At 42.9% G+C, this 26,831-nt stretch overlaps 1 protein-coding gene across 1 annotated transcript in view; it reads left to right on the plus strand.

Annotated features, from left to right (window-relative positions):
- KLHL6 (kelch like family member 6) overlaps nucleotides 1-26,831 on the plus strand; it is a 56,344-nt gene that overhangs the window by 15,779 nt on the left and 13,734 nt on the right. The window contains exons 2-3 of the mRNA XM_005909540.3: nucleotides 5,067-5,232; nucleotides 21,038-21,487. Coding sequence (XP_005909602.1) covers nucleotides 5,067-5,232; nucleotides 21,038-21,487 — 616 coding nt within the window. The remainder of the gene's footprint in view (nucleotides 1-5,066; nucleotides 5,233-21,037; nucleotides 21,488-26,831) is intronic.

A 26,831-nucleotide genomic window follows, 5' to 3' on the forward strand; every position in this document is an offset into this window, starting at 1 on the left:
ATGTGGAATCTACTTCCCTGCCAGGGACTGAATGCAGGTTCCCTGCATCGGGAGAGCAGAGTCTTAGCCGCTGGACCACCAGGGAGGTCCCTCAAAAATCCTTTCTTAACAATATAGTGTTCATTGAGCAGCACATGATTGCTAATTTAAAAAACATTTTTGGCCAGTTGTATGCATATTGACATATATCCTTTTTAAAAATTTTTAACTGGAGGATAATTGCTTTACAATATCGTGTTGGTTTCTGCAGTACAACAATGTGAATCAGCTATAAGAATACACATATCCTTAAGTAGAATTTAACTCAGTTTGCAACCAACGTTAGAGCTATTCCAACCCTGAATACCTCACTGATGCAGAGGAGTTAGTTCTTGGTATAAATGTGATGGTGAAGGGATTAGAAGAAGAACAGGACGGGGGCAACATGGGTGTAGCTGGTCTAGGAAAGACAGGGGGGTGGTGATGGAGGTGGATATTTGCTTATAGTACTGTGATTGGGGTTAGAGCCTCAGGAGGCAGGAAGTTAAGTGTGGAGGCCTGGAGGGTGGGAGGAACCAAAGCAAAGTTGGGCTGATTGAAAATTCTGAATGGATGACATTTAGGAGCTGTTGGAACATGAGCTTACTGAATTTGTGAGTGGGAAGTTTTGGTGTGGGTGCGTTCTCTTTAAGCTCCAGGCATTGGACTCAGGGGTGTGATGGGTGTTCTCAATGGGCAGGTCTCTTTGGGCCTCATCCTGTAGAATGCTTCATAATTTTTGGAGGGGCAGAGCCCTGTCAAAAGCAAACATGGAAGATCTAGAAGCACAAGTTTGCTGTCATTCATTCATTTATTCTCTCTCCAAATATTTACTGAATGTCTCCTTAGGTTCCAGGCACTATTCTAGCCCTGAGGATATAGTGTTGAGCACAGCATAGCCCCTGTCCTCACTCAGCTCATGTTCTAGCAGAGAGACAATTATTAAACTCATTAACAATAGATGTGTAATATAGCTTCAGGTTGGTACAGGATCGTGAAGAAAAACAATGGAGATGACATTAGGGAGTGATTATTTTAGACTGAGTGTCAGGGACGGTCACCCTGAGGCAGTGACATCCGAGTAGAGACCTGAATAAAGTCAGGAGTGAGGCTGGCAGAGCTTGGAGGGGAGCGAAGCCCAGACAGAAGGATGGGGCCATGGCCTGACTTCATTACAGGAGACTTTGGCCCATGGTTATTTCCATGGCTATTGTGGGAGATGAACTCTATTTTGGGGTCGGCACTGACTCACTGCTGAAGTATTGGGCAACTGATTCCCTATGGTGAGACTATTTCTAACTGTGAAAAGAGGATCTTCATAGCTACCTCTGTTTTACAAGAATCTCAAGAGACTTGGTGTCTGTCTAGAAAGTATTTTTATTACACAAAGATTTTGTTTCCTGCAGAAGCTAAGGGATAAATGGTTAGCAACAAACCTAGCTGTGCTCTCAGGGAGCAAAATGTGGCCTGGTTCACTCAATGCTGACACTAGTTGATCCCCTAAAGATGGCCTTGAACTCTTGCTGTTTTCCTTGATGTTAGTGCACTGGTGAGCACCAGATCAAAGTCCCTAGGTTCTGGGTCCCATTCTATTGCTGACAACCTGTAGGGTCTTGGTCAATTCACTTAACTTTTGCTTCAGTCTGTCACCTATAAAATGGGTATGTTAGGGACTTCCCTGGAAGCCCAGAGGTTAAGAATTCATTTTCCAATGCAGGCGTGGTGGGTTCGATCCCTGGTTGGGGAACTAAGATCCCACACGCCGAGGGGCAACTAAGCCTGTGTGTCACAACTACTGAGCCTGTGTGCTGCAACTAGAGAGAAGCCTGTGAGCCATAGCGAAGGCTTGACACAGCCATAAATAAATAAATTTTAGAATGGATATAATAGTCAAAAGAGATTCTGCTGTTTGGCCTACAAATGCTATAAATCTAGCTGTGGGAGATTACTGTTATTAAAGTGGAAAGCTAGGGTCCACTTTGCCCGGGTTGTGGACCTTTCATGGGGTCACAACGTTGCCAAAGTGTTTCCGTTTATCTCCCAGGGAGCAGCAGCAGGCCTAGGAGTTTGGTCTATGAGAAATATATAGTTTTCTCCTTAGTTTCATCTTATCTGTGTTCAGCATGGTGTCTGTGGCCAAGGAGAGTTTATTTAAGTGGCAGAAAATCAGTGAAAAAAGTCTCAGAGAAAAGCAGAGAAATGCTGGCACTTTCGGACCCAAACAAGGCAAAAGAAAAAACTTCCAAGGGGGCTCTGTGTCTAAAGACATAGTCTTTACAGCACGCCCTTCCTCTCTCTCCTATGAACATTTATTGAGCTCCTATTGTGTGCCCACACCATGCTAATGTCCCTAGGCCAGTTTGTGAGCAGCCCTGGCCCTAATTCTAGGCTGGATGGGTGGTAGACAGCTGTGCAGAGACCTGACTGGAAGCAAGCCCAATGCTGGCAGGTCCAGGGTTGTGAGATGGAGTGGGGTTGGCCGTCTGCTCCAAGTATCTCCCTGACCAGCCAGAGATGCCTTGCCTTAGTGAGTGCTAGCTATTGTTCCAACCTCTTTGTGAGTATTATCTTATCCTTCCCAGAAGCTCACTGGGGTAGGGACTATTGTTAATCATTTTACAGAGAAGGAAACCAAGGTTTGCTCACTTGTGACATGGTGAGATAGCATCTCACAGCTCTCTCCACCTTCCAACAGCCAGGACTGCAGTGCTTTTCCCGCCCTCCCTAGGCTCCTGGGGTCACTTTGCTTGTGCAGAGTGCTTGTCACCCACACACATCAAAACCCAGAGGGGCCTGAGAATTGACCTCCTCCAGGAGTGGCCTGTAACTGTCAGAGGTGCCAGAGTATCACAGCCCAACTTTGCCTCTTGTTGGGACTACTCTGGAATGTCTTCTTCAGAGGTCCTGCAGGACTAGGCCAAAGTGATTTTCTGTATGAATTTTGCTTTGCTTGGCCTCCTCCCCTCCTCATCTTCCCTCCTACATACCCCTAATACATCACCAGCTCTTGAGGGCTGGTTTCTGGGAGATTCAGACACCCAATTATGTATTAGCTGAACTGGGGCAGGATGTTGTTCAGTGACAGATTCTAAGAGAGAATTCAGAAGTTGTATCTAGCAGTAATAGCCCCACCAAGAGTCCAAATGATCTCAGAGAGCCCATATAATTGTGTCATCTGGGACCTGCAAAATGCATAAGAGCCCCTCAAAGTACAAGGCATTTAATTAGACAATTTATATACCTATCTCATTTAATATCAAAACATGTCTAGAGCAGAGTAGACTTTTTCAATTTTCCTTAGAATGTATGAGATCATTCAGATTCAACAAAATCACTTTTTACTAATTTTAAAATCACGTATCAGGTGAAGGGATATTTCTAAATTTCACCTGGGTAGGATTCCAGTGATATGCTGCCTTAATTACATGAAGCTTCATTTGACCCCGTTATCATTGCCCACCCTCTCCATCTAAATGTTCTATTTCCCATGTGTTCATGTATATGACATTCATGTGGGTGACATTGACTTTATCCCCTGAGATGTTTGCAGATCTTGGTGACCCAACAGCAGAGTTCAGGATTAATGTTTTAGGGCTGCACTGCCTAACAGACTCACCTCTAGCCTCATGTGGCTACTGAACATTTGAATTATGGCTGGTATGGACTGAGATGTGCTTTAAGTGTAAAGTATACATGAGGGATTTTGAAGGCTTAGTATTAAAAAAAAAGAATGTAAATTATCTCATTCGTAGCTAAAAATATTTACTACATGTTGAAGTGATAATATTTCTGTATGTATTAGGTTAAATAAAAGATTAAAATTAATTTTATCTCATTTTTTTATGTTTAAAATTATGGTTGCTAGGAAATTTTAAATTACACATATAGCTTGCATCAGATTTCTATCAGGTAACTCTGCTATAGAGACTCAAAGGGAGGTTTAGGGAATGAGGTTGTCCAACTCCTCCTAGGAAGGCAGGTTGAGTTAAGGAACTGTGTGTTTGCTGTGATGGCAGAGTCCTCTATGGAATCAGGAGGCAGCAAGGTGAGGCCTTCATGATCACACTTTATGAGGTGTGTGGTTCCACACATGACTCTGTGCCCTTCTGGCCAAGAGAGTTTACGGCTGAAAAAACTGGCGTGTAAATTAGTTATCTGTCCAAAGGACATCACTGCTTCTTTGATTCCAGCCTGGGATTTGTTAACTTTACAGAATTCACATTTACTGTCTGGGTCATGCTGTCATCTTCTGAGGGGAGAAGGGTGAGGAGGCCAGTTGAGGGAGGAGAGAAGAAGGGGAGGGGATTGTTATGATGAAAACAAAGACAGGAAGAAGGACAGAGGGAGACCCGGGGGAGAAGATCTCACTGGCGCAAACAAAAGGTTCAAGAAGTCAACTGGTCAAGTAATTCCTTCTCTTTCTTTTTCTCTCTTTTCTCAATGTCTTTCTTTCTGATTTTTTGATGTTTGTTCCTAGAAAATCACAAGCAGTCACCTCTGTTTTGTAGATGAGGAAACAGCAGAAAGAAACTGGCCAGTGATTTCCAGAGATAAATAGGAGGTGTGGCAAAGGGCGCAGGAAGAGAATTTAGAGATACAGTGCCCTCGGTGTTGGGGTGCAAGTCCCCCTTCTAGAAAGTACATTCTGTCACTAGGGCTCCCTCCTGGTGGATTCTGCCTCAGTGAGTACAGTTTCTGGGAAAAGGCTTTGGCATTGTCACAAGCCTCCAGAAGAACCCCACACTTTGAGCCAGTATAAAATAGTTCTAGATCCTGCCAGGTGAGCCAGTAGGGCTCCTGGTGTCCCTTGAGGTCTGAGACTGACTTGGGAACCACACTTGGGCCTAGCAGAGCAGGACACGTCAGTTCACTAAGCACTCACGGGACGTCTGGTTCGTGCCGGGCACTGAGGGACAGACAACAGTCACTCTGGGTCCGGACCTTGCGCACCTTGCTGTCCCACCGGGGCAGACAGGTCTGAAGGGAGTCTGTTTAGATTTGGAGCCACGGGTCTCAGTTGGACTCATGTTCACACATCTCTCTCCCAGGGCCATGTTCTGCAATGATTTGAAGGAGAAGTATGAGAAGAGGATCATTATCAAAGGGGTGGATGCGGAAACCATGCACACTCTTCTGGACTACACGTACACCAGCAAGGCGCTCATCACCAAACAGAATGTCCAGCGCGTCCTGGAAGCTGCTAACCTTTTCCAGGTGTGTGAACAAACAGGCCCCGTGCTCTCCTCTGGAGAGAAGAAAGCAGCACTTCTCTGGAGATCTGCCTGGTCTGGCGCCCAGGCCTGTACCTGGGGCACACACAGCTGGGCCTGTGCTCACTTGAAATGTCCCGAGGGATGGTGAGCTGAGTCACTGACTCCTTAATGAGATGAAGCCAGGGGAGCTTGGTGCCTAGAATCTATACTTGGTTCCTGACTCCAGGAACAATGACTATGATTTACAGAAGCATAATTAGAGTGCGGGGGATGTGGGGGAGCTGCAGTCACCAATTCATATCTGTACCTTCTACTCCTTAGCACTACCCAGGGTAGTCACTTTCTCCCACTTTATGGGTGGGTAAATTTAGGCACATAGCGAATAAGTGACAAGGCTGAAATTTGAACCCTGGGCTTTCTGAGCCCAGAGGCCACCTACTTTCCACTATACATGCAGCCTCTCAGGGATCAGTGTCTAGACTTCAGGGGAAGCGGGAACTTCACTGGTCAGCAATCTGTGGTGGATGTGAAGAAGAGCACTTCTCATGAAGGGTATCATGAAAGATAAATAGAGAACCCTCAAAGTTGTCTTATTGTTTACATCTAACTATGTTTCTGTCTGATTATAATAATTATATTTAGTTTCATAAAATAATTAGACCCATAGCTTCTGTCAATTGTGTCTACAATTATCATAGGAGTTCCATCCTGAGTTACCATCTTTGCCTAGGTCTAAGATTACACTTTGAACTCAGTTCCATTGGGTTATGACAGAGATTCTCCCATTGAGGATGTTGAGATTTATGATAAACAGAGTCCAGGGACAGGTCAAGATCATTCCCAGGGATTGGAGATGAGCATCAGATCTTGTCTGGGAGTTTGGAAGTTGGCATACTCTTGGATAATCAGTAGGTCAGAAGTGGAAAGGGACAGAAAACAGAGTCTGGGAATGTGGGGTCTAGGGCAGAGATCAGGGACAATGGGATTATCTTTGTTGAGGCTGGAGTTGAGGCCAGATTTAAGAAGCCCAAAGGGAAGGAAAGTGGAAAATGGGAGAAAAATCAACCATGAAAAGGTACTATGATTCTAAGCAATGGGTCTCTGCAGGGTTAACCAATTTTATTGTCTCAGTTTCCTCAGGGTATTTTAAAGATACAGAACAAGTTATTTCCCAAAGGACTAGTCGCACCTTATCTGGCTATGTCGCCAAGTCTGTTACCATCTGTACACCTAGCCCCTTGCCCTTATCTGTCATTGTCTGCTTAAACCCTCAGCCTTATTCACTGGCAGGGAAATATCCTGTTGTGTGGAGGGAGGGGCTTAGCAACCTCATGCTCAGCATCCCTTCTACCCTCTATTCTGCCAATCTAACTTCAGGGAAATCCTTCTTGTGTCATGGATCTAGTTCCGCTTTTATGCTTTTTCAGAACTTTCTCTTACAAGGCAAGTATCCTCTCTTCACCGATGCCTCCCAAAGGACCACTAACTTTGAGAGAATCACCTCATTCACCATAATTCAGTCAAGCCACAGTTGTCATTGTTACCTTCATGCTAATCTCCTTTCCTGGGACCCAAAAAGGGTAGTTGACTTGTCTAAAGATGGACAGGTAACACGGACAGTAATAACAGTAATAGCAATTATGGCTTCAGGTATAGTGCCTGACACCAAAGTAGATGCTTAATGAATATAAATTTTATTGAGCACTTACTATGTGCTTGGAGTGACAGTTGGATCTAGTAACCAGGTCTTCTGTTTTTCCCACTAAGTGAAAATTGGTCCTGTATGATAGGCTGAAGAGATAATGTTGTTTTTCAAAATGTGGTTTTTTAATATTTATAAATTGTGATAACATACAAACTCACTTCAGAAATTAGGAACCCATACAAACAAGCAAAAAAAAAAAAAACCCATAAAAATTACCTACAACTTCCTTCTGTTCAGAGACAATATAGCAGCTTCCTTGCTGTATAGACTTCAGGTCCTTTTTTGTACAGTAACTTATACAGACAGAGTTAGCAACTTGGAGTAAAGCTTGGAGCCAGATTGCTGGATTTAAATGCCAGCTCCATTGCTTACCAGCTGTGTGGCTTTGGGTGTGTTTCACAGTTTTGTTGTGCCCCAATTTCCTTGTCAATAAAACAGCCAAACCAAGGAACACCAAGGAAAGAGAAGATAGGAGAGACAGGGTATATAGAGGTGTGTGTGCGTGTGTGTGTGTGTAAATCTTTACTTAACCCCTTTACTTTAAGTAAGATGTCCTCATGTGTCTCCTTCGGCTTCTGGTGTCCCTGAGTCCAGAACCTTTCTCCATTGGATAAATCTTGTTAGACTGCAAGCAGTAGGAAGGATAAGCAGAAGGCTTAACTTCTTAAACCAATTCCCTGCTGTCAGCCTCCATCTATCCTGGAATTCTTGGCTTGGGGAGACTTTAATATTCCTGCTTTTTTGGGGTTCTGAGGGACATATTTAGTGTGCCCTCTCTTGTCTCAGCAAAGTCACTTACCAGTCTTCATACTGTGTGGTTTGGGGTTACTGATGTCTCTTGGTTTCATTGAGGATGGAGTTTGTGTTTCTGTTTCTTGTTCTCCTTTCAGTTTGGGGTGATTTTCCAAGCAAGACCTAAAAAAACCCTTTAGATCGTAAATAATCTTTTGTGATAATATTACAAATATTTTCCATTGATTGTATAACTCATAATTTTTAGTTATAGTTTTTTAATGTACAAAGTTTAAAACTAGTATTTAGTCAGATAATGTTGATCACATCTTTGATGGTTTTTGCCTTTGGTGTGCATTTTTAGAATGACCTTCCCCATTGCTTGATTACGTACTGACTCACAAGTTCATTAGTCTTGTTACCTTTAAAGGTTCAATACCTAAATTTTTAATATATCTGGAAATTATTTTGGCATACAGTTGTTTCCTCTTTGTCTTCGTTTTCTTTTCATTTTCCCTCAAGTGGTGAGCTTCAATGGAAAGTTTAATGAGATTTAATGAGAGAGTTTGGAGAGGAGGACGGAGATATGCTAGTAGAGCAGGCTTTATTGTTTTTTTATATATAAAATTTTATTTATTTATTTATTTTTGGCTATATCGAGTCTTTGTTGCGGCACAGCCTTTTCTCTAGTTGTGGAGCACAGGCTCTGGGGCACGTGGGCTTCAGTAGTTGTGGCTCCAGGGTTCTGGAGCTCAGGCTCAATTGTTGTGCATGGGCTTAGCTGCTCCACGGCATTTGGAATCTTCCCAAATCAGGGATCGAATCCTTGTCTCCTGAACTGGCAGGTGGATTCTTTACCACTGAGCCACAAAGGAGGCCCCCACTTTTTTTGATACTTATTTGGCTATGCCAGGTCTTAGTTGCAGTATGCAGGATATTCAATCTTTGTTGCAACATGCAGGATCTAGTTCCCTGATCAGGGATTGAACCCAGGCCTCCTACATTGGGAGCATGGAGTCATAGCCACTGGACCACCAGGGAAGTCCCAGGCTTTGTTTATCGTTGATTCTCCTATTCTGATAATCCCTCACCTCAAAATTTTCCAAATCTCATTTACTTTCTAGGCAAAAAATAATAAGTTTCTCTCTGAGGCTATTTTACTAATTTTCCTATGAGTGTTAATTCTTATGAAAATAAGAAAGGAGTGCTATGAGCTTTTGGACATCTATTTAACCCACTTTCTGATTGCTATTGCTTCTGGATACTTTCTTTAAAGTATCAGACATAGAAAACTGGTAATATTTTCATGCCTGGAGGCACCATAAGGAACAGAAGTTTATAGGTTGTTGAAATCACTCTGTGCTTTTAAAATATTATTTATTTTTTTATAGATAAAACATATCTATTCTAAATCAGAAATATAGGGAGATACAGTGAAACATTTGCCATCTTCACTGATAATTTTCTTCCTCCTGTTTTGCTATCCTTCCTATTCTATGTATGTACCAGGATAAATGTGCATATATTACCCTCATTCATTGCTTCCATTTTTTTTCTATTAAAATATTATTTATTTTATTTTTTAACTTTACAATATTGTATTGGTTTTGCCATATATCAACATGAATCCACCACAGGTATACACGTGTTCCCCATCCTGAACCCTCCTCCCTCCTCCCTCCCCGTACCATCCCTCTGGGTCATCCCAGTGCACCAGCCCCAAGCATCCAGTATCATGCATCGAACCTGGACTGGCGACTCGTTTCATATATGATATTATACATGTTTCAATGCAATTCTCCCATGCTTCCATTTTTTAAACAAAAGTGTTGGCATAGTAAACCCTCCATTTTGATGTCTTGCTTTATTTGGCTTCACTATAATTTTTGGAGGTTGTTACAAGTCAGGATGTGTAGAGCCGTCTTATTCTTTTCAATGCTGGATAATATCATTGGGGATTTCTTTAGATGTCAAACATATACAGTTATCTGTAATAGTCTCTTATAAGGCAGGGTGGCAGAGCCGAAGGAACATGGGCTTTGGAGTTAGGCAGAACCTGGCTTTAAATCCAAGTTCAGGGAAATTCCCTGGTGGTCCAGTGGCTAAGACTTCATGCTACCAATGCAGGGGGCCTGGGTTCAAACCTTGGTCAGAGAACTAGATCCCACAGGTCACAACTTAAAAAAAAAATCCTGCATGCTTCAATGAAGATTGAAGTGCTGCAACTAAGACCCAGTACACCACCCCCCAAAAAAAATCCAAGTTCAGTCACGTGTTTTCTGTGTGGCTGTGGACAAGTTATTTAAATTTTCTGAGACTCAGCTTTCTAAGTTGTAAAATTAGGGTGACAGTAATGGCTACCTTCCAGGGAAAGTATGCCAGAGCTTGCATTTTATTTTGTCATGTTAGAACCTCCACAGAAGTCTATACCACCCTGACAGTGGGACTGAACTCAGCATGAATCAGATTACTTTGGTTTCCCCACCACAGCTTGTAGTAAAGGTTTCTTAATTGTCACACCTTTGATGTGACTCAGCTGCTCTCTAATTTTCTGATTCTCTTCTCAGGTTGCCTTTTACTCTCTTCCTGTTAAACATCAATTGCTTCCCTCTGAGGATTTCCCAGTCCAGAAAGGCAGAAGTGAGAATTCAGTTGACCAAGCCAATCACCACTGTTGGTGTTGGACAAAGGTTTTTCACGGGAGGTCACTTGATGAGTTGCTGGCCCGTTGACACTGATGGCCCTTGGGTCAAAGGCCATTGGTGTGGCATGTGTGCGTGCACGCTCAGTTGCTTCAGCTCTGTCTGACTCTTTGAGACCCTATGGACTGTAGCCCACCAGGCTTCTCTGTCCATGTGATTCTCTAGGCAAGAATACTGGGGTGGGTTGCCATGCCTTCCTCCAGGAGATCTTCCTGACCCAGGGATCGAACCCAAGTCTTCTGCATCTCTTGTATTGCAGGTAGATTCTTTACCCACTGCACCACCTGGGAAGCCCAATATTTATATATAGTAGTGTGTATATGTTAATCCCAAATTCCTAATTTGTCTCTCTCCCAATCCTGCCATCCCCTTTGGTAACCATAAGTTTGTTTTCTATGTCTATGAGTCTATTTCTGTTTTGTAAATAAGTTCATTTGTAACATTTTTTTAAATTCCACATATAAGTGATATCATATATTTGTCTTTCTCAGTCTGTTAGTTTTCTAATCTTGAACTTAATCTCTGTTCTGAGCTCCCCATTCTACCAGTGGCAGAAACTGTAGTCAACATAATGATAACTCACTTCGGGAAAGCCTTATCAACTCAGGATTTGGCTTGCTTAGATAGTTCCAGCAGAGAAGGCAATGGCATCCCACTCCAGTACTCTTGCCTGGAAAATCCCATGGATGGAGGAGCCTGGTGGGCTGCAATCCATGGGGTTGTGAAGAGTCTGACACGACTGAGCGACTTCACTTTCACTTTTCACTTTCCTGCATTGGAGAAGGAAATGACAACCCACTCCAGTATTCTTGCCTGGAGAATCCCAGGGACGGGGGAGCCTGGTGGGCTGCCGTCTACGGGGTTGCACAGAGTCGGACACGACTGAAATGACTCAGCAGCAGCAGCAGCAGATAGTTCCAGGGTGCATTTACACTGTGGAAGGACACTGTAATAAAGAGGTATCTGGCCCAGGCTTACCATGGTCATTTGCATCATCGGTTCACGCTGGCACCTGCTGAAAGTCTATATTCCCATCAGTCTCTCTCTTGATCATCAACCCCTTCCCTCCTGGCATCAACTGAAAGTCCTTAGATCCATCTGGTTCTGGTCATCAGTCCTTGCTGGTCATTTTTCATTTTCCTTGTCCTGTTTTCAAGGCCTCTTCAGTCTGCCAGTACTCCCAGCTACTTCCGTGTCCCTCTAAGGAGCACATAAGAAACATCCATTTCCTCTCCCATGAGAATCTTTAACTACAGGGAACTCAGAGCAACTGCCCTAGGTCCCCTTTGTCTAAAAACAACATGTTCTAGTTTCTCTTCTGCTGCTACTATTCCGGTCTGCTGCTTTTCTGATTTCATCTTGGCAGTCAAGGCACACATTCTTTTGTCCTCATATCCACAACCTTAAGGCCTTCCAGCACGCCCCTCACTCTGGACTTCTGGCCTGCTTTGAGAGGCAGGAACCATCCTAGGGGCCCACATCTGCTTCTCACTCAATTACTAGACTTCTACTTTCTCCTGTCTCTTCCAAGAGAACTGGTATTTCCTCCAGTGTGAGAAAAGCTGAATCTTATATTATTATCCAATCTCCTATTACTACTGTTTTGGCATAACGTTTAAGCCCATGCTCTTAGTATTTTGGAGTTTGAAGGTCAAAAGGCCCAGTTATTACTGCTAATTGGTGGTTTCAAAACTATTTTTCTAGTATAAGTTCTAAAAGTATATTTAGAAACACAAAAGCCAAAATTGTCTTCTTTCATCTGCTCTCTCTCCCTTCTCTGAGTCAGTAAGCTGGAATGCCCTACTTATTGTTTATAAGTTGTGGAATAAGGAAGTGAGATGTGGGGTTTTAGTTGTAATGTTATCCACAATGCTGCCAGATTCTGACTTTTTCTGCTACCTAACTACACAAATTACTAAGTATCCACTGTGTGCAAGGTACTTTGTGAGTCGCTTTCAGGGTGAAATAAAGATTAAAATTGTAAATATAGATCACATATAAGTAGCAATTTATCACATTCTTTCCCCTACATGATCCTATTTGATAATTGACATTAGTTCTGAGCATGAGCAGGCCAGGGAATACCCTGATAATGAGACTGTAAGGTGGGTTTATTATTCCCACCACTTTCTAGATGTGGCTTAGATTTCAGTTAATCAAGTGGCAGAGCTTTGATCTGGGTCTAAACCCAGAACTTCTGGCTCCTGTACCTGCCTCCATTACTACTGCTGAAGACTCTAAAACGAGAATTCCCAATGAGCTTCCAGACCCCGAGGCAGAATATAGAAATTTCTGGCTCTGAAGAAGTTGGACTTCATAGAATGGGTTGGGTTTCAACAAGTGGCAGCTGGGTTTGGAAAAATGTATTTCAGGCAGAAGGAACTTTTAAACAAAGACTGAAGGTTTCACCTTCTCTATCTGCTGTCCCACTTGTTGCAGCTGTGTGCATGGACCTGCTTCTTAGGACCTGGCTTCTACTTATTTGCATGCTTCTCTGCTGTATACAAGTGTTCTCTCTCTCTCTCACACACACATACACACCCAATCCCCCCAAATCTTGAGCTATGTCCCAGACACCATCATTCTGTTTAATCCTTATAATGGGGTCCCTCCCCGGCCTTCACACTCTCCCTGAGCTGAGTCACTAAGCCACAGCTGTACCACTTGCCCCTTGAACCTTCGTGTGGCCCACATGTACCCGCTATTGCATGCCACTAGCCTGTTGGGGCCCGCGTTGTGTCCTCTGGGAACTCAGGGGCTGTCTGTTGCCTGAATCTCTACCAAACTTGCCACACCCGTGGGCACTGCCCCTTAGTTTTCATTTTGATTCCACTTATGAGGTAAGTGCACCTCTATGCGCCTCAGGATCCCAGCACCGGCTCCACCTTAGTGAGTGGACCCTTTGCAATTCTTAGCTCCTTCCTTTCCTGCCCACCCTGTATAGCTTCCAGGAAGCAGCAGATCTTTCAGCCAAGTCTAGAACAAGGACTGAAAGTCTGAAGGGAGCAGATGGCTTCCTAAGGTGGGAGAGTGCATTCCCATAGAGTCTTAGGCTGGTGTCTGGCTTGAGAGATATGAGCAAAGGCAGAAGATTAGAATCTGTGGTAATTTACAATTTGTATGAAGACTACTCGTTATTACCAATACAGACCCCACAAGAGAATGGCTTGATGTTTTGTATCTATTTTTTGGGAAGACAAAATAGTGACAAATATTTACAATGAATTCAGAAGCACTTTCCAATAAGTTTTAATTTTGTTGATCTCATCAACAATTAACACACTCTTCACATATACTGATTTGTTGGGGCTTGAAGTTAAAAATATCAATGTCTTTATAGATCACTTGTAAGGACTCCAAGGCAACACAGGGACTGTGGTCAGTAGGATTCCTGATTTGGACCAAAATAGGACTTATGTTATTCTGGGGTGGATTTGAAGGAACCTCTAGTGAAATGTGGAATCACAGTGGTGAGAGCCTTTAGGATGCCTGGTTCTGGAGAGTGTACAGGGAGGCAGCAGAGGAGCTGTGGGGATGGGGGGGGGAGGTGCATTCTCTTTGAGGCAGACACTTCTCATGGGAACTGCAAACATGTTTCAAGTGGTTTCTTTGATTGTATTTTTAGTCTCCCTGCTCTGAGAGTCAGGTGCCTGGGTGTAAACTTTTACTCACATGCTGCCCACTCCAAATAGGAAGTTGATTATCTGTTACCAATATCTGTCATCACTCAGGTTTAATACATAAGTTCATGTGTAATTGGGACAGACCGAGATCTGAAAACTTACCCTAAAGTCCTAAATAATCTTGAATATGAAGAAGCAAAACCAAATATTTTTAGAGAAGTTTCTTGCCTCCATGACTGGCTCAGTAGTTTCCCAGCCACTGGCTGGGATCCTGTGGTTCTGATTAACACTACCCTCACACTCAGAAATGTTTCAGTTCAGTTCACTTCAGTCACTCAGTTGTGTCCGACTCTTTGCAACCCCCTGGACTGCAGCATGCCAGGCCTCCCTGTCCATTGCCAACTCCTGGAGTTTACTCAAACTCATGTCCGTTGAGTCAGTGATGCCATCCAATCATCTCATCCTCTGGCATCCCCTTCTCCTCCTGCCTTCAATCTTTCCCAGCATCAGGGTCTTTTCCAATGAGTCAATTCTTCACATCAGGTGGCCAAAGCATTGGAGTTTAAGCTTCAACATCAGTCCTTCCAATGGATATTCAGGACTGATTTCCTTTAGGATGGACTGGTTAGATCTCCTTGCAGTCCAAGGGACTCTCAAGAATCTTCTCCAACACCACAGTTCAAAAGCATCAACTCTTTGGCTCTCAGCTTTCTTTATAGTTCAACTCTCATATCCGTACATGACTACTGGAAAACTATAGATTTAACTAGATGGACCTTTGTTGCCAAAGTAACGTCTCTGCTTTTTAATATGCTATTTAGGTTGGTCATAACTTTTTTTTCCAAGGAGCAAGCATCTTTTAATTTCATGGCTGCAATCACCATCTGCAGTGATTTTGGAGCCCTCAAAAATCAAGTCTCTCACTGTTTCCACTGTTTCCCCATCTATTTTCCATGAAGTGACAGGACCAGATGCCATGATCTTAGTTTTCTGAATGTTGAGCTTTAAGCCAACTTTTTCACTCTACTCTCTCACTTTCATCAAGAGGCTCTTTAGTTCTTCTTCGCTTTCTGCCATAAGGGTGGTGTCATCTGCATATCTGAAGTTATTGATATTTCTCCCGGCAATCTTGATTCCAGCTTGTGCTTCATCCAGCCCAACGTTTCTCATGATGTACTCTGCATGTAAGTTAAATAAGCAGGGTGACAATATACAGCCTTGACGTACTCCTTTCCCAATTTGGAACCGGTCTGTTGTTCCATGTCCAGTTCTAACTGTTGTTTCCTGACCTGCATATAGATTTCTCAAGAGGCAGGTCAGGTGATCTGGTATTCTCATCTCTTTAAGAATTTTCCAGAATTTCCAGAAGTGTTTATTGAAGCACATTCTGGGGGGAATGTAGGCAACTCGGAGACCCTCCATTCACCCTTGTCCTTACAAGTTCTCTTTGGACTCTTCTGGAATTTGTCAGCTTAACAATGCAACAGTTACAAAAGCAAGGTGAAGCTCAGTGAGGAGAATTAGCCAGGTGTTCTCCAGTATCATTTCTACCACCTACCAACTGTGTAACCTTGGGCAACACACCTGACTCTTTGAATTCTCTCTTCCATCCTCTGCACCAATGGTAATACCAATATCTACTTTAAATGTATTCATTAAAAAAAGAAAATTTATTCATTAAACAAAATAATGCATGAGAAATTATCTAGCACAGATCGTGGTACAGACTAAGTACCTGAAAAATATTTTTTTCCTCTTTCTCTTCTTCCCTTCTTTCTCTTCTTTTGCCAGAGTTTGTGCTAAGTGCTGCTGGAAATAAAAACACAAGTATGACCTAGTACGTGCCCTTGAGGTACTGGACCATAGTACAAAATAGAAATGTAATCATTGTTCTACTAGAGGGGCAGTGAGTTGATTAGTAGAGCCCAGAGGAGGGAGGAATTGATTCCATGTGGGGCCGCTGGAGAAGCCATGAAGGAGGAAATGGCTTTTGAGAAAGAACTTCATGAATAGATAGGATTTCTCCACTTCTTTCCCTTTCCCTTCTCTTCTGTCTCCCTCCTTTCGTTTTAACCTAGTATTGAGCCAGAATAAAAAATGTCCAGAGGCAGGGAAGGCTCCAAGCACAGTCTGATTAAGACCTTGGCTCTGTGTCTTTCTGGTCCTTCAGGTTGGCCGTCCCTCTTGTATTGGTTTTGTCCTCAGGTGGATGGATACCAGAGAGCAACTCAGTGTCTCCTGCAAACACAATTCCCAGAAAAATTCCATGTGTGCAAACAAATTTTCCACACAATGTAGGGGTTCAAAAACTTGCAAGAGCATCCATTGGTCCCAGATTGAACAACTCTGAATGAAGAAAACAGCCTGTGTAGATAAAGTGATGGCTGTGGTACTCCCTTCTTCCTCCTTTTTGAGGGAAACTTAAAAGGGGACTTCTCAGTTGTAGATGGGATGAACTCACTTGAATCGTTTCTTTAGAAGTGGGGCTGCAGAGTCAAACTTGCTTGGGTGATGGGAGGAGGATTTTAGCAGGTAGAGATGAGGGACAAAGGTGGTCCTGGCTGACAAAATGGTGTGAGCATAGAAAGCTACTGTGATAGTGCTGACAGGTAAGCTTAGGGCTGTTTTCAGAAGGTAAGTAGACAGGTGTGACTCCATCGGGGAGAGTCCCAGTGCTGCTGTATACGCACGGCTTGAGGGGTGAGGGTAGACGTCCTCAGTCTAGGCAGTGGCATCACTGAACTCTGTTACACAGCGTTTATCCCAGCGGTAATTGTACACAGTCTGTATGATTATTTGATTCCTGCCTGCCTCCCCCACTGTCTGCCTTTTCCAATGAGCCTGGGCACTGTATTTCTTTCTGCTCCCCTTGGTACCCCCAGCTGAGAGCCTATGATCTAACAGATGCTCAATACATATTAGGGAGAAGAACAGGTGGATGAACGGTTTCTGAGTGGGGAGAGACACGTGTGAGCCACTGTTTCTCACACATGTGAACTTTGGTACTTGATTTTATGCTCTTTCCTGGTTCCCTTTGCTCATCAGTGGTCATCATGCTGGGGTAAGTACTGGCATCTTGTCAGCTGGGCCTTCCTGGGTCTGGACAGATCAGACCATCTGAGTTCTCCAGTGAAGTGTACAAATCGCCCTTGGCATCTGCACACGAGCCCTTGTCCTGTGCACATACTATTTGACTGGAGGTGACTTGAAATAATGTAAGAACATATATTTCTGGAACAAGATAAGACTTTCAGCTTTTAGCTCTACCTCTCATTTTAAGTCTCTGAAGAAATTACTTCACTTTTCTGAAACTGTTTCCTCATTTATAAAATAGCAGTGATATAATAACAAATCTCTACTTGGTAGTGTTGTTGTATGTATTAAATGAGCTGGTTAACGGAAAGGACTGGCACATAGTATGTGTTATTTATTTATTTTTACATTTTATTTTCTCGTTGTATACTTGAAAATCACAAGAAAATATTTATTTTATTTTTTCTGATTTTGAAAGCAACTTCCTGCTCAGTGCAGAAAACTTGATCTCTACAGCAAAATCTAAAAAACAAATTAATAACTTTATCTGCAAAACTTAGTTGAGATAACCACCATTCGCATTTTGATGTATTTCCTTCTAGTGTTTTCTCTATTTGTGAGTGTAGATAGAATAAATAGATAATTCCTCCACAAGACACGAAACTGGAGGGGATACAGAAAGGCAAAAGTGAAAAGTAATTCTCCCTCTCCACCCTGACGCAGGCCCCCAGTTCCCTTCCCCAGAGGCAACCACTGTTACCGGGTTCTGAGGTGGCCTCCCAGAGATAGTCTACTTATTTAGAAAATCGATTTGATTTTCATACCACCTTTCTCTCAGGCAAATGCTGGCAAGGTGTACCTGCCGCTTTGGTCCAGAGCCTGCCATTTCAGTGAGTTCCCTTTCAGCCCCCTCAGAGGTCTCTGTGGGCAGAGCCACACAGGGCCCTGGTTACAGCTTCTGAGGGCTCAGCGAGGTTTGGTCTCAGTTGTATATTTTTACTCTTTGAACCGAAAATCTGCAAACAACTAAACAGGTGTTAGAGTTCTGTCTCAACTGTTTCCACAGTTGCTCATGCGAGGAGCAGCTCTACAGGCGGTGGGGGCCAGCAGAACGGGTGGTCCGAGGCAGAGTTTAGGCTTTCTCCTCAGGGCATTTACCCTCAGGTCAATGATTTCTAAATGGACAATTGAAAAGTGTAGTGTGACAGGGAAAATTAATATTTTGCCATTGAGATTGATCCCCCCCATCAGGAACCTGTACCTCCTAGAGTGTTCTGAAATGAAGGACAAACCCTAAGTCAGTGTGGTCCACCCTAAGACCTGTCCTGCCCCCTCCCTTCAGGCCCCAAACCCTGTCATCCCCAGCTCCCATCATTAGAGTTTCTTGTCTGCAGGCTGCACCCCCACTCCCTGTACTCTGACTAGGCCCTGTCTTTAGAGCAACCCTCCCTACCAGGCCCTGTCTCCTCAGTCTCCTTCTTTCCATCTTTCCTCTATTGATCAAACCAATAACACTGAGAACTTGACTCCTTCAAAGCTAAGCTCCAGAGAGAAGCAAATAGAATGGACCGGTGCATTTGAGACCCTATGTCTGTAAAACGAGTATTAAATAATATAGTAGACACAAAAGGACTTTGTCACTGTAAAGTGCTGTATACATATATAAGACTCACATTCTTATGAAGAGGATGATAATTTAAAAATAAGACATGGAAACCAATTAATTTTAAAATTAATTTTTCATCACAAAAGTGTTACTTATTCATTTTAGAGGATTTGACCTGCCTCTTGAGAAACCTATATGCAGGTCAGGAAGCAACAGTTAGAACTGGACATGGAACAACAGATTGGTTCCAAATAGGAAAAGGAGTACATTGAGGCTGTATATTGTCACCCTGCTTATTTAACTTATATGCAGAGTACATCATGATAAATGCTGGGCTGGAAGAAGCACAAGCTGGAGTCAAGATTGCCAGGAGAAATATCAATAACCTCAGATATGCAGATGACACCACCCTTATGGCAGAAAGTGAAGAGGAACTAAAAAGCCTCTTGATGAAAGTGAAAGTGGAGAGTGAAAAAGTTGGCTTAAAGCTCAACATTCAGAAAACTAAGATCATGGCATCTGGTCCCATCACTTCATGGGAAATAGATATAGAAAAAGTGGAAACAGTGTCAGACTTTATTTTTTGGGGCTCCAAAATCACTGCAGATGGTGATTGCAGCCATGAAATTAAAAGATGCTTACTCCTTGGAAAGAAAGTTATGACCAACCTAGATAGCATATTAAAAAGCAGAGACATTACTTTGCCAACAAAGGTCCGTCTAGTCAAGGCTTTGGTTTTTCCTGTGGTCATGTATGGATGTGAGAGTTGGACTGTGAAGAAAGCTGAGCACCAAAGAGTTGATGCTTTTGAACTGTGGTGCTGGAGAAGACTCTTGCGAGGCCCTTGGACTGCAAGGAGATCCAACCAGTCCATTTTAAAGGAGATCAGTCCTGGGTGTTCTTTGGAAGGAATGATGCTAAAGCTGAAACTCCAGTACTGAAACTCCAGTAGTTTGACCACCTCATGCGAAGAGTTGACTCATTGGAAAAGACTCTGATGCTGGGAGGGATTGGGGGCAGGAGGAGAAGGGGACGACAGAGAATGAGATGGCTGGATGGCATCATCGACTGATGGATGTGAGTTTGAGAGAACTCCGGGAGTTGGTGATGGACAGGGAGGCCTGGCGTGCTGCAATTCATGGGGTCACAAAGAGTCGGACACGCCTGAGCAGCTGAACTGAACTGAACTGAACTGAAAAAGTATATAAATAAACAAAATAAGAAAAAAATCTCATGGCATCATTACAAAGTGTGGTGCCTTATATAGTTTATACAGTATATTTCATTCATTCCTATGGGACTTGTTTCTGTGGGAGGATTATTGTTGCAATGACCAAATTTTTTTTTCTTTATAAAAATAAAATAGTATCATAATACACATATGCTTTTGTGAAATGCCTTCTCATTTCACCTGAAAATATTTCAGTGTATAGCCCCCAGAACTTCTTTAAATATAACCATAACACTATTGCCATATTTAAAATTAATAATAGTTGCTTTATAGGGCACTCAAAGCTGGTGCTCTGTTGACAACATAGAGGGATAGGGTGGGAAGGGAGGTGGGGGCTCGTCAGGATGGAGGGGACACGTATCCCTATGGCTGATTCACACTGATGTATGGCAAAAACCGTCAGAATATTGTAAAGTAATTATCCTCAAATTAAAATAAATATATAAATTTAAAAAGTAATAGTTGCTTTATATCACCAAATGTTGGTCATTGTAAATATTTTTCTGACTTTTAAAATTATTTTGTTTAAATTAGTGTTCCAAATAAAGTGCTATACTTTCTTGTAGGTTGATGTATCTTTTAAATCTCTTTTCATGCTTCAGCTATCTCTCCCTGCCCACCCCCTCTCACTTCTCTCTTTCCCCTTCGGATGTATTTGTTGAAGAAACTGAACTGGTTGTTCTGTAGAGTTTCCCACAGTCTGGGTTTTGCTGATTGTATTCCCATGGCATCATTGAACATGTTCCTCTTTCACCTGTGCTTCCTGTAAGTCGCTGATTAAATCTGGACATTTGATCAAGATTCAGTGAATGGATTTTTCAACTCAATACATTATGGATGTTTTCCATGTCATTTAATATTTTTCTACGACATGTTTTCTTTTCTTTTTCTTTTTTTTTAGACCCATCAGGACCTCTCTGGTTCCAAGTACACTCCGTGTCTTTATTTTAATTTTTAAAATTTTATTTATTTTTGGCTGTGCTGGATACAGCATGCTTTCTTAATGATGCTAGAGCTGTTGAAAATACGACCTTTTTTTCATTTATTTAGCTAGTCCCCTATTTGGGTCACTTGAGTTCTTTCTAAATTTTTGCTACTACATACAACTCGCTGATCAACCTCTTTGTGGACTGGTCATTTTCTGGCCTGATTTGCTATTCTTCTGTTCTCTTAGTTCCTGCGGATGGTGGATGCCTGTGCTAGCTTCCTCACAGAAGCCTTGAACCCAGAAAACTGTGTTGGAATCCTGAGGCTGGCAGACACACATTCCTTGGACAGTCTAAAGAAGCAGGTTCAGAGTTACATCATCCAGAACTTTGTGCAGATCCTGAACTCTGAGGAGTTCCTGGAACTTCCTGTGGACACTCTGTATCACATTTTGAAGAGTGACGACCTTTATGTGACAGAGGAGGCTCAGGTGTTTGAGACTGTGATGAGCTGGGTCAGGCACAAGCAGTCAGAACGCCTCTGTTTGCTCCCCTACATCCTGGAGAACGTGCGCTTGCCGCTTCTGGACCCGTGGTACTTTGTGGAGATGGTGGAAGCTGATCCTCTCATCCGGCAGTGCCCGGAGGTCTTCCCACTGCTCCAGGAAGCCAGAATGTACCACCTTTCTGGCAATGAGGTAAGTTGGTGATGAGAGATGCTATAGATAACCAGCAAAGGGATTAGCAGACCTCCCAGAGATACAGGCGAGACTGGCTCACAAATCCTTAGGGCATGAAGAAAAAGATGTTATTAAGTTTATAGTTTGATTCAGGCAGTCCAGAAGCTTCGGGTTTCTGATCTGTAAAATGGGGATGATACTACAGGGTAGACAGCTACTGAGAGGATTAGGTGAGATCTGGAAATCACCTAGCACCATGCCTGGCACATCCTTCTTTCAGCAGTGTAAGGGCAGGAGTCTGGTGGGGAGCCACACATATGCAGGAAGGATGCCCTGTCCAGTTGTCCAGTCCAGTCATCATTCCACAGGGCTGCTGTTTTCCCACTTTCCCCTTTCTGGGGGAAACATTAGATCTCCTCTGACATTACCTAGGTTCAGACTCTTATTATTTCCTTCCTGAACTGAAAATTTCTCAAAACTCAACTTCCTGCCCCTCATCTGGCCTTCCTGCTGATCTAAAACTCAAGCCTAATCATTTTCTCCTGGGTTTAGTCTCTTCACTGGCTCCCCACCACCCTCAGGATAAAGCCCACACTTGTGCCTAAACTCTCAGAGCCCAGCCTCCTGCTCACTGCTCTGGTGTCATCTCCAACCTCTCTCTCCTCTTGGTCCTAGTGCACCGCTTGTAATTCCTCAAGGTGGACATGCTTTTTCAGCCTTCAGGCTAATGCAGGCTGCTGCTGCTGCTGCTGCTGCTAAGTCGCTTCAGTCGTGTCCCACTCTGTGCAACCCCATAGACGGCAGCCCTCCAGGCTCCCCCGTCCCTGGGATTCTCCAGGCAAGAGTACTGGAGAATGCAGGCTAATGCTGCTTAAACGACTTTTTCCTCTGCTTCATCTAGTTAACTTCTGTTCCAGCTTCAAAACTCAGTTTAAGCATCACCTTCTCCAGAGGCCCCTGTCATTCTTAAAGCGTCATGGCATTGCTCTGTCATAGCACCAGTCATTGCCTGTTAACCATTAAATTCCTCATCTATAAATATCTCGAGACAGGGTACTTGTTATGGTAGGAAATATGTCTTATTGGACTATTCATGCAGACCTTAAGAGAGTCCTTGGTATATATAGCAAAGGAGTGCTTAATGTTTTTTGAATGAATAAATGGGTACCAAGATGGTAAATAAAAGTATCATTTGTATCTGCCTGGTTCTGCTTAACAATTCCTGAAGAATGTTATATTCAGAATTTTATAAAAATTAGAATAAGCTTAGTGGAGAGGAACAAAACAATCAAGAAGTAACGATAGAAGGACAGCTTGTCAAGTCTGTATGCATGAACAGCCTCACATGTACACCACTATACAACCCATGTACACCACACATAAATACCACTATACAGCAGTTCTGAGGTTGGCTACCAAGCCTTCTTCATTATGCCATTGGTAGAATATTAGCCAAGAGAGTTTAGGAATTGTCTTTCAGAGCCCCTTGGGAGCCCCTTCTTTTCTGTGTGTACTTTTCTAGTTCTGTGTTATCTTCAGATCCATTGTCACTTATTCACTTTGCAAGCACATTCTTAAATATTTGGTAGAATTTATCAGTGATGCTATCAGAACCAGAAGGAATTTGTGTGTGTGTGAGAGAGAAGGTTTTAAACTTAAAACTTCAAATTATATTTCTTTAATATCTATATCTATAATTCTATTTCTTCTAAAATTATCCTTGGGAGTTTGTATTTCTCAAAGAATTTTCCATTGCTGAATTTATTGGCATAAAGTTGTCCACTTATTATCCTCTTTAATATCTGTAGAATCTGCAGTGATGTCATATTTCTCATTCCAGATACTGGTAATTTGTGTCTCCTTTTTTTTTTTTTTCTGATCAGTCTGGTTAGAGTTTTATCAATTTTATTGATTTTCTCAAAGAACCAACTTCTGGTTTCATTTGACTTTCTCTATTGTTTTTACACTTTCTATTCCCCTTATTTCTATATTAATTATTTTCTTTTATCTGCTTACTTCAGATTGAATTTTCTTTTCTTTTTCCAGTTTATTAGGGAGGAATTGAAGGTCATTATTTTGAAATCTTTCTTTTCTTTTCTTCTAATATTGTCATTAGTGCTATAATTTTCCCCCTAAGTTCAACTTCAGCAGCACCCTATATATTTTAATATGCTATACTTTCATTCTTCACAAATAAATCATGAATACCAACTATATGCCAGACATGGCCCCAAACACCACAAAACAGTCTCTACCTTAATAAACTCCCGTATCTTCTCTTTTAGAGAAGATAGGACACTAAGCAAATGAAGGGTGATGAGTAGACTGATAGAGAACCAGACCACCACAAGGATCCTATGTTGAAATGTGGGTCACTGGCAGGCGGCTTAGCAATGGGAAAGCCCTCATATTCCTGAAGACAAGATCAATCTCTGCAACTGCTCTCAGTTCAGCATTTAAAGCATAGAGTCTTGATCAACTGCCAACATTCCTGCTGTTTTTGTTTCTGCTTCCCATTTCCGAACTCCCTAAGAGGCAGCTGTAAAGGGTTTCCTCTTATATAAATTGTCCCTACTATGTCTTCTGCAAAATTGCTGCTGCTAAAACTGTTCTGCTTTTTGTATTTGTGATGGAGGAGTGGGGAGTGGGATTATAGGCTTTGGATTTAGGACCAGAGAGAATACTGATAACTAGAAAAGTCCCCAGTGTCAGAAACTTGGACTTCTAGTTGGGTGAATCTGGACTTTAATCTTGATTGCACAATTTACCTACAGTGTGACCTTGGGAAAGCAACTTAGCTGCCCTAAAGCTCAATCCTTGTAACATCAGTTCAGTTCAGTTCAGTCACTCAGTCATGTCCGACTCTTTGTGACCCCATGAACTGCAGCATGCCAGCCCTCCCTGCCCATCACCAACTCCCGGACCCTACCCAAACTCACGTCCATTGAGTCGGTGATGCCATCCAACCATCTCATCCTCTGTCGTCCCCTTCTCCTCCTACCCTCAATCTTTCCCAGAATCAGTGTCTTTTCAAATGAATCAGCTCTTTGCATCAGGTGGCCAAAGCATTGGAGTTTCGGCTTCAACATCAGTCCTTCCAATGAACACCAGGACTGATCTCCTTGCAGTCCAAGGGACTCTCAAGAGTCTTCTCCAACACCACAGTTCAAAAGCATCAATTCTTCAGTGCTCAGCTTTCTTCCCCTTTGTAACATGGGGAAGATAATACCTACCAGCTGATGGAATTGTTTTGAGACTTAAATAAGATAATGAATGAAATGTGTTAGCACAGTGTCTGACACACGATAAGTGTCCTAGAAATAAAGACTGTTCCTATTCTCACTCAGTTCCTTTATGGCACAATCAAGCATTAAGCATTTTCTTTCTCTGAGGCTAAAATCTCTCTTTCCATTCAGTCCTAATTTTTTTCTGTCTTATTGCCCCAAGTGCTTGGGGTACTTTCTTATTCTCATTCTATTGTTTAGGTAACTGAGCCAACCAACCATTGTGATCTCTGAGTTGGGTCTCATTGCCAGTTGATTTCCAAAATTCTCAGTCTTCTCACTGCTTGCATGAGCCTGGCTTTATTCCTGATGACTCAAGTGGAAGTCTGGAGGATACGCTGTGAACATCCTTCTCCTCCTAACCCTCCTTTCCCAGACTTAACCTTGTTCCTCCTTTTAAGCCCACAGTGGTGGTGACAGAGTCAAATGTTAGAACCTAAAGGCAAATGTCAATTTACATTCGATCTAGAAGTAGTAGCTGGTACCTTCATTGGGAGAGGTCTTTTGGGGCAGAGAAAGTTGCCCCTTCATTTCATTGCCTCCAAAGTTTCCAGGGGCCAACTTGATCTATAACAAATGCTGCTGTGATATGTGTGCTGTCAGGAGGGCTTACTCCTGAGGACAGAGTGTCAGAAGCTCACCCATGTGAGCTTTATCCAAGTAGTTTGGTTACTTCTGTTCAGTCCTTTCAAATGGGCTCTTTGGACCAAGAGTACTCAGTAAGGTGCAATTCTTTGCTCTTTCTAACAATATGAAAATAAACTGGGTAGACCTGATTGTTGTGTGTGATTCACTGGCAAACATTTCCCTGTATCTGCAAATTCGCACATCTCTGATATCTGATTGGCATTTGTCATGCCTTTGAGGTTAATATTTTGTAAAGTATAGCTGACCTTACATGTGTGTTCAATCACACAGTCATGTCTCTTTTGTGACTCCATGTAGCCCAGCAGGCTCCTCTGTCCGTGGAATTTTCCAGGCAAGAATACTGGAGTGGGTTGCCATTTCCTTCTCCAGGGGATCTTCCTGACCCAGGGATTTGACTCCGGTTACCTTCTGGGCCACTAGGGAAGGCAGGTCTCAATACCCAGCCTGATCCATGAACTGGATGATTATATTATCTATTGCTATGCAACAAATTATCCCAAAAGGCAGTTTAAAACAACAAACATTTATTATCTCATAATTGTCAGGGATCTGGGAGTGATTTAGCTGGGTGGTTCTGGCTTAGGGGCTCTTCTGAAGTTGCAGTCAAGCTACTGGCTGGGGCTGCAGTTAGTCATCTCAAAGCTCAGAGCTGGCTGGAGTATCCACTTCCAAGCTCCTCCACAAGATTGTTGACAGGTGTTACTTCCTTGCTGACGGTTGGCCCCTGCATAGCAGCTGGCTTCCTTCAGAGCAAATGACCCAGGAAAGACAGCAATCAAGATGGAATCCTAGTGCCTTCATAACCTAATTTCAAAAGTAGTATACTGTCACTATTGTATTCTATTGGCATAGAGATCAACCCGGGAGCAATGTGGAGGGAACAACACAGGATGTTAGTTCCAGGAGGTGGGGATTGCTGGGAGCCCTGTGGAAGCTGGTTACCACATGATCTAGACTGGAAAAAATGATATCTTTATCAGGTGCTGGGTCAACTAGCTTGCCCATTCTTTCATTCATTCATCCATCCATCATTTATGGAAGCCCACAAGCTCCAGATATTGTTCTTGGTGCTGAGATCTGTTGAAGAAAAGGGCTGTTCCAGCCATGAGGGATATTAGAATAAATTAGATGAGGGTGAAAAGTGCTGTGATAGGGAAATTCAGGACTGTGGGAGCATCTGTGGAAAGGCTAGAATGGCTTCCCGGGGAAAAGAGCAAAGTGACAGTGACAATGATGTCAAAAAGATCACAGGGTGAGTGGTTGGGAGGTAGTGTGGGAAATTGAGGACAGATATGGGGAGATCCTGACAGCAGGCAGCAGAGCATGATTCAGTCAGTGGGAACACAGTCTTCCGCAGGCCAGGATGCAGGACTAGGATGCCAGCCTGGGAGTCAGGAGTAAGATCACAGCTAGTGTGGTCCCCGGCTAGT

The sequence above is a fragment of the Bos mutus genome, chromosome 1 (genome assembly GCF_027580195.1).
Source record: "Bos mutus isolate GX-2022 chromosome 1, NWIPB_WYAK_1.1, whole genome shotgun sequence".
NCBI lineage: Eukaryota > Metazoa > Chordata > Mammalia > Artiodactyla > Bovidae > Bos > Bos mutus.